Here is a 14411-nt window from a genome sequence, read left to right on the forward strand (position 1 = left end):
TAGGTATTTAAATAAAACTGTATATGTTTATTTGCAGTCCCGTTGTTTTTTTTTTTTTTTTTTTTTTTTTGTGTAGCCCCCTATGTTGTGATAGAAGGCCCCTCGTGGCTTGTGGATTTTTTCAGATTGGAAATAAATATAAAGTGTGAATGAATTGCAGAGCATGAATAACTATAAGACAAGAGCAAGGAGACAATATTGCAGCTAAGTACGTTGTCACTCTAACGTTACGATATGTTTTTCTAATTTTGTAGTTTGAAATGGGTACGCTGTTCAAAATTAACGTGACTTGAAAAAAGTTGTCAAAAGTTTTTTGTCTGTTTTTTTCCCCTCTGGCAGTACTGCCTTTACTAGGTATTTTGTGTATAACAACAGTTAAGAACGGTTACATTTTTAAATGTTGTGCTTAAAATAAAATAAAAATACACTCCGACATTTAGTTTATATTTTTCTTTAGTACAACTTCAAAAGCCTAGATTTTATTTTGTTTTAAATTACAATATTCACTTGATGTATTTTGAGGTACTCTGTTAGTATTATGCTTAATCTAAACGTCAGTAGTATGGATAGTAGATTATTAATACGAACTAGAATGCTTATATTGGTCGATGTATTTCAATAGAAACACATTTTTGACAAATTAATTTGATTCCCGTGGTACAAATAGTGACATAAATTGTTTTTTGATAGCAAGAGAAGGCGTCAGTATGATGAAATGGAAAAGCATAAGATGCCATATAGCACAAATACAACACCTACTCTGCAATCACTTCCCAACGCCACCATGTCAAAGACAGGTAAGCATTCATTGTGTTTATAGTCAGAAAATATTAACATGTTGATAAGCACTTTTTTTATTTCAAAGTTTCTGTAGGTCCGTAGTAACCTTCAGCACAGCAAATAAAATCCATATTGTATTTGCAAAACGGTCCATCGTATAATTGTTGAGAAATGAAGTAAATACATGGGAACCTCAAAATCTAAAACCATCGATGTATTACCTAATCTGACTTACTTTGTTTACTTTTAGGTCATTCTGCAGATCCCTGGCACAGTACACCGAAACAAAAGGTGTGAAACCGCATTTGTTTGTCATTTATCACTTAATTTTCATGTTAAACGTAATACCCACAGTCTTTATCAAATCGAATAAAATATCAAATCAAATCAGTTCATTCCAACTGATCTAGTAAATCGTCTTGCAACTTTATTTAATAGATGATCCCACTTTAATTAACTACAGTACTGGGAGCAGCTGTTGAAACTACTGTTTCTCTGTATTCAGCAGATTTACAAGTCCTCAGAAAGAAAGTCATCTTCAGCCTCACAGTTAAACTTTGGAAACACAGCTATAACAGATACAGCTACTCCTTCTACTGCATATTCATGCCATACACTTACTGGGATTCATGCACCTGTCTCTGGTGGTAAACTTGTACAGGTAAGGGTAATGCAAACAGAAAGGTTGAGATGCATGTGTGTTTGTTTAACCATAGGAGCTGCCAAAGCCTTGCACTATGTAGAAAAAGGGTTGTGCACATTTCGTAATGCGCTCTCTTAGGAAGCTTTACCTACATTATTATGATTCAGCATTACAGTAAAAACTACATTACTACAACATGTACAAATTCAGTTCTCACTTTTTAAATAAAAAGTCAAACCCTTAATATGGCAAAGTAGAAATTCTGTTTGTGAATATTACAAAAACAACTGCTCTGCAGACAAAGTGACTTGTTATATTAACCTAAAGGTGTCAGTGTACTTGTTGTAGTTCTGTACATTATTATCTCTATTATTGTAATGGCAACACTGTGTACCTAAGGTAGGGATCTCCAGCCCTGGTCCTGGAGAGCCCCAATCCTGCAGGTTTTCTAGGTGTTTTTTATATCATCAGTGGCTAAAGATCTGGAACACATGTTAATCTTGACTAATGAATCTAATAATTAGTGCAATTAAGTAACTGAGAACTCGGTGGCAACTAAAATCGGCAGACCTAGTAGCTCTCCCAGACTAGGGTTGGAGACCCCTGACCTAAGGGTACAGTATCTAAACACAGAGGTTTTATATATTTTTCAGTTGTGTAGTAGACTGTCATAAAAATATGTGGAGGTCCACTTTCATGGAATAAACATTCAAATATAATTTCAAGAAAGTGCCTTTCACCAGATTTCTATTTAAACCTCTTACCATACACTCATTAAATGTTTGGGAAATAATTATGTTGATACATTACTGAACTTTCATAATGCTTTAAAACTGGTCTTCACAGAAGCCTCTAGCGGACATAGAGAGCAGGACCATTCAGAAACAACGCAAGGAGCTGCAGCTGTTGATTGCAGAGCTGAAAGACAGAGATAAAGAGCTGAACAACATGGTGCTGGCTCACCGGAAGCAGCTTGTAGCCTGGGAGGTGGATCGGCAGAGAGTGCTTACCCTGGAGCAGAGGGCTGCTAGATTAGAGAGTAAGTGCACAGACACAGGCTTCATCACACTGGCAACAGCTGTCATGGTGACCTGCGTTTACAAAGGACTGACACTTGATTGGCTGGGCTGTGGAGGCTATATCTTAGGAACTGCTTGTCCTATTTTGATACGCTTGAGCATCTATTATGAAATGCAGTTCCCCATGATGTGTAAGATGGTGCCATGTTTATACTTAAACTACCCCCTTCCATTGTAAGTTTTAATTTCAGAGCTGTCATACGTACCGCTTTGATTGTACCAAAGTATCCATTATACTATGGTACAATGCAGTTCTGAAAAATTAGACCACTACATACTGGGCGTGTTAAATAAGTGAGCCTCTCAGAGTGAGAACGCTCAGAAAGCACACTGAGCTCATTTAAATGACTTAAAGCGCTGAGAGACATTTAAAAATGGAGAATAATAATTCTTTGCTTGTGTGTTTTTCTGAGATGATGGTAGATGAAATGGCCCTGTGTGAAGTTACTGTGCCCTGCTGCACCTCACTGAGTTCGGCGCTCTGTTTGGACTGAACCTCATATCTGGCTGTCTTTAATACCGACATTAATAATGAAAATTATGAATAATATTAATACTACAAGCCTAATAATACACATTTGAAAAACAACAATGTTTACCATCTTATTTAGTCAATTAATACATAACTTCATAAGTTGAAACCAGTTCATCGTTCTTGTCAAGCGTGTTTGCCAATCCTGCCTGTCATCTCCACTTGCTTCCTGCAGGGGGCCGTTCCGTTCGCTCCCTCTGATCACTGATGGGAAATGCTCAGGAGTGCTCTGAGCGGCTCAGCAGGAGCGGAACTGAGCAAGTCGTTAAGTTGATTCTTTTACTGAGCCGCTCACTTAATTAATGCCCCCATTAACTCTTATAGTAATCATGCTGGATAGAATGGTATAGTGATGCAATAAAGCATGTTAGTGATGTAATAGGTAAAAGTGTTCTTCATCTTTTTTAATGTAGGCGAGCTCCATAACAGAAACGATATCATTCGGGCGCTGACAAAAAAGATCAAGATCTTGGAAGCTCAGCAGAAGGATCGTCAATCTGCTCTTGCAAGCACCCAGGAACAGCTTCAGGAGATCTTTCACAGGGAACTTGAGGCTTCAAGCCACTGCCAGGATCTAGCGGTACAGTGTCTTCATTATACATCTTATACATTATACAAGAAGAATCTCAATCCCTCAACCCTTCCAAGTGGACCCAAGGCAAACTGACTCCTGTTTATCAACACAGTTTTACATAGATCTAGAGACATACTCATCCAGTTGTGACAAAAGTTGCCAAAAACAAGTTAGAAAATATTATTGTGAGTATCAGAATCTGGGGGTATGGAGGTGTCTGTGTCATAGTCCTCCCCAGTGCATCTAGTATTACAAATGATAATTATTTTTTTTTTTCGTTTAACAGGAAAAAAACCAAAGTCTTAATTCTTCTGTAGTAGAGTTATCAAGCCACGTTGGACAGATGCTGGCCAGAGAGCAGGAACTGTCTGCCATGCTGAAGTTAAAGGTAATACAGGACTGCAGTTTTTCATAGTTCAGAAAAATTGATTACAGGATTGGGGTCAATTCATGTTTTTCAATTCCTTTTTACAATCAATTCCCATTCCCTTTTAATCCATTCCAGCACATCACTGATCACAGTTGCAATTAGCAGCGTTCTGTTAAAATGAGCTTCTCACAGTGTCAACAGATCACTCGAACTGAAGTCAGTGTTAGTCAATTAATTTGGCTTCAAATGAAAGCACTTGATCAATTACAACAATTATGTCTAAAATATCAATTCCAATTCCTTCGAAGGAAGGTATTGATTTTAAAATTGGAGAATGCAACATCAGGGATTAATCTGATCAATCTATACCCCGGCAGGATAAGCAGCAGCTGGATTCATTTGTTTTACTTTACAGGGAAATCCACCGGAATTGCTTTAACCATTTCTATATTTGGGGTAATATAGGGATAACCACGGATAGGTAGCTGATGCTATCCAGGGTGATTCTCCAGTGCTGTAAACTGCTGTGACAGTTCCAGGTTGGGTGATATTTTAATCAAATCAACCTATTAGGGTGTTGCATCTGAAAAGTTTTTGGGACTTTGTTGCTGTGTAAGAGAGAACTTTAATATAATGAATGCGCTTGTCAAAGATTAATAGCACAGGAAATGACACAGAAGTTTAAAACATTTAATTGAGTGTCTTGAAACTCGGCTAAAGAAAGAGGCCGTGGATATAAATTAAATGAAGAAATCAGCTGTCCTGATTATTGGTAGGACAAGGACATGATGGAAGCCACTGACCACATCATAGACCTCACGAGCCGGTTCAAAAAACTGGAAACAGCCCAGAGAGACTGCAAGCTGGGGGAGGCCAAAGCTAAAAAGGAGACTCAGGAAATCAAGCAGCGGCTGAGGGAAGTAAAGCACGAAATGGCGAAGCTCAAAGGTAGTAAAATATTGATTGCACACTAAAGAGAAATTATCCGTTAGGGCTTGGAGGCAGCATCGATTGTTTTGCTGCTTACATTACATGCTGCCCAGAACAGACACATTTAGAAGATATTGATGGATACAAAATCATTTGCCATCTGTCAGCACACCGCCAAGGGTATAGCATTGCAAATGTGCCACGCTTAAAGGATTGCTTCATAATTGAGAGGCAGCGAGCTTCATTTTTATGTGTCTGGTTCTGTAATGCAAGGAAAAATCTGGTGGTTTCATAACCTGTCAGGGAATTAAATTAATCCTAGAGTAGCCATATATTTTAACCAAAAAAAAAAAATGGAACTCTAAAACAAGGTAACAATTGATTATAGCTTGGTAAATGTATACTTCCACATTGTCCTGCATGTTAAATTAGTAGAGAACTAAACATGCTTATATTGGCGTAATCAGCTACATTTGAAGTTTTACACATTGCAGGATGTTATTCTTTAACAAAATAAGACAATTCTAAAATAAGTAAAGTAGATCTGTTATTGAGGATTTATTATTGTTCTAGATGATTTACGTGAAAAGACTGGAGAAAACAACAGTCAAAGGGAAGATCTTATCCGTCTGAAACAAGAAAACCAGCACCTGCATAACGAGCTTGCTTTGGCAGGTAAGGGATTCTAAAAACGGGACAGTAAAACATCAGCATACGCATTGTCCTGTAACGTGTGGGTGTGTCTCTTATATTGTCCGCAGCCACCTCCCTGTAAGGAATGTACAGCAACCTGTTTAGCATGTGGGATGATCAGGTGTTTAACCTTGTTTGATGAGCAGGCCACACCCGCTGACTTTTAAATGATTTTCCAACCTAATTCAGGTCAGACTGCGTTCCTGAAATGCAAATGAAGGACCTTAGGCTTGTGTATCTGAAGTGTGTTCATTCAGGTTTTGTAATGACGGGCCCACAACGTGGACATAAGCACGCTTTTTGTTGTTATTTTCTTACCAGCTGTAACTCTTTTGTCTCACAAGTTCATGTCTCTACGTTGTTTGAATAGTGAAGTGTTTGTTTTGGAGCGATGAGGGTGTGTTGTCTGTGGTGTATATTTATTTTACCTGTGTTTTGGTATTGAATTGTTGCAAACAATACAGCTAGCAACTAGAAACCCTTGTAAGGCTACCTTATTGAAATTCTGCTTATAGTGGTATCCTCCTGGTCGGCAACTTACCCTTTCATCTCCTGTTTATTTTGTTTGACTGCAATCATGTCCTCCTGTATACATTATGTGGGGTTAATCAAACAAACAGGATGATTTTTTATTTTTTTTTTTAAATTCAGGCGAAAGAGAAAGGAGAAAAGATGAACTACTGGAGCTGGCGAAATCTAAAAAAGAACGAACAGAGACCGAGTTGTACTGCCTCCGTCAGGTATTCATTCGCTGTCTTCAATCATTCCGATTGCTCAGTGAGCTTTTTCTTTTTTCTTTTCTTCGAAAAATGCAAGTTGACAAACTAGTGCAGCTTCCGCATTGTGAGGTCTGGCTGCGAGCCAGAAAGAAGGTTGTTTTGAATTGGATCCCAGAGTCAACACAGTTTGATTTAAATATCCTTTCAGCATACTTAAACACCACCCACATTTTTCTTTATTTGTTTTCTCTTGTTTGGAACTTGCTTTGCGAGTCGGGCTTCAGATGGCATGCCTTTGAATTCCTTTCAGAAGAGACAGTGGGAGGTGTAATCTTCAGTCATGTAAATTCCATTGTAGTTGATCTCTTACATAATTTGTGTTATTGTTTTTGCCACTAAAGTGAAAACATGCTTTACTGTTCCTCTGTTCTTAGAGTCTGTAAATTCTAGAACCCCAAACATGTTCTTTTTTTTTTGAGGAACCTACCCTTTGCAGAGTGCAATGGGGGCATTATATCAGCTGGTTCCACCGCAGTCAGTCGGTCACAATTAACAGTTTTGATCAGAACTGTGAATTACAATGACGCAGAACTGGAAATGTAATTTTAGTAAGATTGAGAGTGGATTACAGAGGATATAAATTTATATAAAACTAATACAATTAATCTCTGCATTAAACAGGTTTGTGAAAACCAGCAGAATGACCTGCAGCTACTTCACCTGAACCTGGAGAACTCACAGGAGAGACTTCAGGAGCAGGAGGAGAGAATCCACGACTCTGGGTAAACTGCATGTTGCTTCAAGAATACAGGAGTAGTGCAAAGAGAGGACAACTATTTGATTAAGACATCCAGCTATCCAGAACCTTCAACAGCCAGCATTCATTACGTTTTCTTCAATTTCGCATCAGTTGAATCCAGCTGCATCTTTTGTTATTACGTGCTAAGCCTGACATTTTCACTCCATACAGTTACTAAAAAAAAAAGTCAGATTAAGTTCTTTAATCAAGAACTGAGTAAATGTTAAACAACCGAGATGTCATTGCGGACATTTTCACTAGCTTCACTTGCTTGTTTTACACCCCCGAACAGTATAGTTGAATACCTCTGTTGAAAAAAACAGTATTTAAATAAGTCGTTAAACATTTATGAGTGGGCCTGATTGTTCTATCCAAAATACAGTCACATTTTTATTTAATCAAATATGTTTGATTTTGTAGAGTAAGTAATTGCAGCTTCTTTTGCTATTCTAGTGGCGATAGCCCTCCGACAGCCCCCGGATCTAAAAGTTACTGCAAGAGTAAAGATGCAGGGAGGAAAGAACCAGAGAAAAGTGGACAGCTTTTTCCAAAGAAAGTCAGTTCTGACACCTTTGATGCTGTAGAGAAATTTACAGAGAGGGATGAGAGCGCAGGTCCCACATACTTTAGCACCCCAACTACAGAAGACAGAGGTGCAGTTAGGAATGCAGGGCAGTACTCCAGGGCCCATCACGCTGTACCGACAAACTATGACGCCAGCTGTTCTGGGGAAATGGTGCAAAACGAAGGCTTGATTGAGGGATCCAGCCGTAGCGAGCCTAAGACTGCCAGCTCTGAACCGAAGGACAGTGCGATCGCTCAGCTAGAGGGTAGCTCATTAAACAGGTTCCCTTTTCAGTCAACAGGGTTAGAGGCAGTGCACCAGGATGAGGTGATGCAGGAATCATTTAAAACCACTGGATATGTAGACGACAGGACAGTGCAGTGGGCAGGGTCCCCCGTCAAGTTAGCGAGAGAAAGGAGGAAAAATAATTCCATCATTAAAGCTTGTTCTGGAATTTGCTTCTGCAAAGGAAAGGTTGAACATACCTGTAGCCTCGCATCAAAGGAGGCTGTTCCATCTGATGTGGCTTGTAAGGACCAGATAAATGCTGCTAGTCTCGCTTATCAAAGACCCGACTGCGCAGTGGGGTGCAGCACTGAGTGTAGCATTGCGCTGAGAAATACAAGAGCTTCCACTGTGACTGACGTGGAGTGGGTTGGTATCTTTAAGGCTGATCCAGGAGTAGATGAGTCGTGGTGGCTGTCCTGTGATGCTGGTCTGGGGGTCACATCCACTTCTAGGTACTGTAGTCGGACTTGAGAAAGGAATTCTAGCTGAAGGGATTAAGCTCAGTTTGGTTAAGAGTTTGATTGATAGAAAGGTCGAAAACCGAAACGTTTTTAATTGTATAATAATATTTATTTTTATATAGCGCTCTTTGTAGTGGACCACCATCACAAAGCAGATTACAAAATATGAGACTTAAGGTTTACAACAACATCTCACCCAGGACTTAAGGAGGTTAAATGACTTGCTCTGGGTCACACAATGAGTCAGTGGCTGAGCTGGGATTTGAAACGAGTACCTCCTGGTTACAAGCCTGTTTCTTTAACCACTGGACCATATTCATGTTATATTCTTAACAAAGCAGTTCATCTTTTGCCTTCTTTACCTCCCAGAAAAATACAGACACTGGCATTAAAGGTGTAACGCCTGATAAGGTTCCAAAAACATTTTCTCACAAGATTCAAAGATTTTTTTACCTAAAGGGAATTGGGAGATAAAGCGATTAGGGTGGTGGGAATGATACATTTCTGTTTTGCATCCTGTGCTAAAATAGAGATGCAAGCAAGTAAAATGGTCTTAAGGAAGTGTAAACAACCTTAAAAATGATCAGAAGGCTCATCTACGAGGGGATATCATAATACACAAGACGTTTACATTAAGCAGAATAAGAAATAATAAATTAATAGAAATATGAATAAACTATGAATTTTGTTCTTATAAGAATGCTTGAACATGTACAAATTAAACCTACAAAGGTTGTATTTCCACAGAACTGTGATATCGTTACATGTTTTTGTTCTATTTTTATTTTGTTACAGGGATGGGAGGCTAGACTTTAGTTCTCTTGGTTTGGACTCCCCCATGGCTTCTTCCTTTCCCTCTCCAGTCAGAAGAGGACAGGGGCAGAGAGGAGACTCTCTTGTTGGAAATGACTGGCTCAGGTCAGAGGATCCTCCGGTGACAGTGACTGCAAATGGAGAGCGAAGACTCAAGTCTGCTGTTAACAATGTGAGTAGTGTCTATTATACAGACTACGCTACCAAGAAGCACAACAACAATACTGCTATAAAATCTATTATTTAAAAAAAAAAAAAAAAAAAGCGCTTGACGTTTGACATGTGACCCCTGGCATATCAAATCAAATCCATGTGTTCTCTCTCTCTCTCACATATCACAGGAGGAGCCGTGCTGCCCAACCAGCCGTCTCCAGCGATTGCTGGCAGAGTCCAAGCAGATGGTTGCCAGTCTGGAGCGTGCCACTCTGCAGCCTGTTAGCCCGGCACGAAGTCACAAGAGCAGCGAGAGCAGCCGGGTATGTCACCGCACAGGCCCGATCTGCTGTAGAGAGCTTACTGCACTCCCACTGGCACTGGTGGCCAGGGATTGGCATGAGATCATTGACTGAAAATAAAGAAAAGCAGATTCTTTGTTTTTAATCATAATGTGACTGTTGATGATGATGATGATGATAATAATAATACTTGAATACTTTATTTACGTAAGGTATGTTTCTATATCATTGAGAGAAATCTATATGATGTTACCACTACACTTTTTTTTTTAAATATTTAATCTTAGTTGATGAGTAGAATCTATGTGGGGGCGTCTTTTTATTATAACAAAAAACATCCTTATAACCAAACTGCACATGATCTGCTATAACAATAAGAGACTACACAAGCCCTGTGCATTAATTTACAATATGATTTCATAGTTTTGGTTTCCTAGAAACACGTGACCTGATCGCCCACTAACCGTCTCTGACTGGCTATGATCCTGTACCGCTTCATCAGTCAACCTGGCTTCTTAATCTTCATAAGCTTCTTACAGCAGTGCTGTTAATCGGCTTTCCTGGGGGATTTTTATCGTGCAATCTTGTATTTCATTCCATGCCACTCCCTAGATGCAAAGTCAATGATTCTTTGAATTGCTAGGTGTTTATGCATTCACTGCATGTTAAAGCAAGCAGAAAATGTTTACATGATGAATTTATTTTGTATAGCTAACACCTGGAATGTACACACCGTTATTTAATAATACATGATGGCTTTCCCGTTTCTAATGGCTGTTTTTAGCTGCACAAACCCATTGTTCAGATTGAGCTTCTGTGGCAAAGTGGTTGATAGTGTGCAGGTGATTAAAGAACAAACAGACACTTGTAATCCAGGTGAAAAGGTTTGTTTTATTTATTTTTATGTCCAGTGCCGGATGGCAAAACAAACAGTAAATAATAATGCTGGTCAGTAATACACTGGCGTGTATTACTTACATTTATAATCCTTGGGCTGGTCCCAGAATAATAGTCCTGTTCTTGTATCCCCACATTAAACACAAAACACATCCAGTTAGTGCGTGAATTAGTGATTGTGGTACAATACAGTTTACAGTGGTACAAGTGAAGTGCTGTTCAAGGTTTGTGCTGGCCTCTGGCGACAGCTACAGAACGTGTTAGCCATCTAGTGAATACACTCAACAACAGACAGTACAAACAAACACTGTTTATTTCATCAACAGTACAGGTCCTTCCAGGTCAATAACACAACCAAAAACGAAGGAGCAGGTAACATTGCTTCGACCCCTATTTATACCGTTTACAACCGGTTTTTGTAACCGGTTTACATCGAGAACAGACCTGTAAAGTCAATTTTATTAAACAAAATTCATCAGACATATAAAAGAATGATTAGAAATGCACAGTAATATCTCTTGAGGTTTACAAATCATTACACAAAGGTACAATAGATGCATTTGTTTCCTTTCTTTCTTATATTATAGGCATACAAACACCCAGATTATGTACCTGTTTTAAAGCTAGCATACCTTCTGTTTTTATTGTTACCGTGATTGTTGTTACTATTGTGTTTTTGCAGGACAGCGATTCTCAGTCTAGAAGCAGTGCATCGGGCAGTCCTTTAAACCTGGAAACAGAGCAGCTCTGCGCTACTCGGGCAGCTCCAGGGAATTTAAACTGTAAATAATGCAGCCAGCAGCTCTCTGCATGGAACCGAGATTCACAACGAGGTTTCCAGTTCAACTGGGAAGTCTGGACACCATGTGGATACAGGAATGCTCGCTGCTTGTGGTGGTCAATTGAATTTTCTCGCTGCCAGAGTCTAGAAGAACCTGACAGTACAATGCAGATAATTTCTGCATTGCAGCAGGAGTGCACTAACTACAACCCCTTAAAACACTAACAAGAATATCTTTCTGTGCAGCTTTGTGAAAATAACATTTAGCAATTAAAATCTGACAATGTGTATGCATTTATAAAGTCAGGTGCCACTGAGGTGGGTCTAACTAGTAGCGCTTATCTGAAAACTTTTTAGAATGTAAAAATAAGAGATCCACTATATTATAATACATTGCCAGAGCCAATGGGTTACAATACCAGGCCTTGACTGTTATAAATGTGTTTTAGAAGGTCTAAAGGATTGATAACCAAGGCTTTGAAATCCATGGTTTCGGTTTACCTTTTGTATCGCACTGCTATAAAAGTCAGGCTTTGCATTTAAAATAAAACAGTATTACACATAAAATGCTGGTTGACATACCATGCTATTTTAAACAATTCCTATATAATTAATTTTACTCTCTTAACATGGTCCCCTGCACTTCCTTAGAGCAATGCAGCATGAACAGTGTAGTGTTCATTAAAAAACATCCTTCAGTTTGAGCGAATGCTTTTAACATTGTGTAACTGCACTTTTTAATATTGATCGAGTGAAGAGGTAGCAGCAGGGTCTGGATTAAATCAAAATTATGGCTGCGCCGTAGGCATTATAAAGTATAGATATGGCGCTGCTGTAAACTTTCTTGTATTATCCTTCCAGTTACTCGCCTGACTTACTGGTAACTGGGCTAAATTACAAGCCACTGCTTTGGTCTTAAGGCCAGTTATTTGGCAGCGCAATGCAAGAGCAATGCCTATTAAAGTAAAATGTCACACAGTTTACTTCTACTCGAGTATTTTATATGTGAAATCTCAACAATGGTTACTGTGGGCAAGGCTAATGGGAGAGGATATGTGATTGCTATACAAAATGTTTTATAACAAAACTACAATTTCAAAGTGTTAATAGTCACTTAAAATGTGTATTATTATTAATATTAAATTACAATTTTTAAAGAAACACTTAGAAAATAACCTTTTGTGTGTCACACATATATATATATATATATAGATATATATAAATTTATATTTTCTTTTGTTATCCAAACTGCTGGTATCTGCAACATGTTTTTGTTTCGAGAAAATGAATAATTTTGGTACATTAAAGAACCTTTACTTTTCTAACTGTCTAATGTCAGTGTTTTATCTTCTCCAATATGATGAGGTAGTTTGTATTTATCAGGTAATTACATAGATCTGCAGATCCTGGTGTAAAGGGCAGGCTATGCAAGGAGTCCTCTAGGATTCTTTGTGGACAGGATGTTATATGATTAAATGATTACACAGGGGAGTTCATACAGTGTATTGCAGTCATTAAAGGGAAAAGTATCCAGTTAGAAAGGGGCTGGGGCAGCTTGCTTTCAGATGGGAATGTTTAATGAAAATGGTAACATTGTAACTATAAACAGTAACAATAATGTAGCTCTCGCAAAATACTAGTGCCTTAAATACATTTATTATTGTTAATATTATATTTGGGGTTCTTTGTTTTGTGTACAAGTACATGGGGATCTGTTTTGAGTTCCAGGTTATTTTTTTTATCCCTCCTGTTATGTTTGATAACGCTATACATGCTTTATGTTTTGGGTCAAATTGACCCAGTGCTTTATAAGTCACCTCAAAATAGTCATTACCCCCCAAAAATGTATTTTACCTTAATGACCATCAAGTCACTCAACTATGATTATAAAAGTAACTTTTTTCTTTTTTTGTATTCAATTTTTATTCATATATACCACATTTGTCTCACATTTGTGGATAAGAGAGAGGTTCCATTTCCTGCAGCAATAGAACAGTGCGTCTCCCCCGACAGCAAAAAGAGTTAGTTCCTGCGGGAAACTGTGCGCTCCTGGCAATATGATAAAAATGCGTGTGCATGTGTGTGCAGCTATGAGGGAGAGAAAAATGAAGGGGGGTGAGGAGTGATAGAAAGAACAACAGAGAAGTTTATTTTGTGCAAGAACACAAGAAGCCCTATTGACTTTAGCTACCGGGTCAAATTGACCCAGAACCTAAGTGTGTACATTTTTTTCCCATTTATTTTTTTTTAAATGTTTTATTACAAGTTCATTACCCCTACCTAGAGGATAAGATGAAGGCTCATGCTGAAAAAATAAAGTTAAACAGCATTTCAGTGATGTTAAACTCTAAAATGGGTCAATTTGACTGGCAACATAACAGGAGGGTTAATTAAATTGAATAAATAAAGCAAGTTATTACGCATATACATTAATATGAACACACAAGAACATCCTAATAGTGCCGTGTCGTATCGTGCAGCGGCTTGCAGATTGTATACCTGTTTAGAATCGTTCAAGATTACCTTTAAAACAGCTCGCTGATTCCGCACAGCTCGTTGCTATGTGTGCGGCGTGCAACCTGGGCTGGGATCCACGTATTAACACATGCACAACACCCATTCTTCTTTCTCCCATGATGCTACAGCTCTCGCCTCAGCCCTGTGCCGCTGCTGTACCTCCTGCTATCTCGCCAATGTCCTGTTTTCATACGAGACCGGCGCTTCAGTCAGAGCTGGCGTTTTCACTCAGGAAGGACGCCGCGCTGGATTCATTTTTTTAAAGTGGGAAAACAAAATTAAACCGCCTGGATGATTAACACAATAAGACAGGTACCTTCAAAGGTACTGAACCGGAGATCCACGAACACTTTGGAAGCGGAGAGGGAGCAGTTTGACAAGGTGCAGGTACGGTAACGATGTTTATTGTACGTTGTTGCCAGCGTTTCGTTTTAAATAGCAGTTTTTTTACGGTTCAGTACGCTGTTGTGAATGTGTGTGGCACACATAAAATGCCTTTAGAAAGCAGTCGCATC

At 38.8% G+C, this 14411-nt stretch overlaps 1 protein-coding gene across 2 annotated transcripts; it reads left to right on the top strand.

Moving 5' to 3' along the window:
* Nucleotides 1-69: 69 nt before the first annotated feature.
* On the top strand, nucleotides 70-12560 carry ccdc62 (coiled-coil domain containing 62). Of its 2 annotated transcripts, none has more exons than XM_041223546.1 (14): nucleotides 70-208; nucleotides 691-797; nucleotides 1031-1071; nucleotides 1286-1441; nucleotides 2270-2462; nucleotides 3448-3614; nucleotides 3895-3996; nucleotides 4755-4926; nucleotides 5482-5583; nucleotides 6253-6341; nucleotides 7002-7102; nucleotides 9229-9418; nucleotides 9588-9722; nucleotides 11281-12560. In XM_041223546.1, exons 2-14 carry the CDS (start codon nucleotides 716-718, stop codon nucleotides 11386-11388), a joined length of 1638 nt encoding a protein of 545 aa, XP_041079480.1. In that variant the 5' UTR covers nucleotides 70-208; nucleotides 691-715; the 3' UTR covers nucleotides 11389-12560. The 2 variants fall into 2 exon arrangements, with proteins under 2 accessions (XP_041079480.1, XP_041079481.1); XM_041223547.1 differs by having other exon boundaries at nucleotides 1289-1441.
* Nucleotides 12561-14411: the final 1851 nt, after the last annotated feature.

This window comes from Polyodon spathula, chromosome 22 (assembly GCF_017654505.1).
Source record: "Polyodon spathula isolate WHYD16114869_AA chromosome 22, ASM1765450v1, whole genome shotgun sequence".
NCBI classification, from domain to species: Eukaryota; Metazoa; Chordata; class Actinopteri; order Acipenseriformes; family Polyodontidae; genus Polyodon; species Polyodon spathula.

Coding starts and splice junctions, on each gene's coding strand:
- ccdc62 (XM_041223546.1), top strand. CDS start 716: ATGGAAAAGCATAAGATGCCATATAGCACAAATACAACACCTACTCTG. Junction 5,584..6,252: donor TAACGAGCTTGCTTTGGCAG/GTAAGGGATTCT, acceptor TTTTAAATTCAG/GCGAAAGAGAAAGGAGAAAA. Junction 6,342..7,001: donor AGTTGTACTGCCTCCGTCAG/GTATTCATTCGC, acceptor TGCATTAAACAG/GTTTGTGAAAACCAGCAGAA.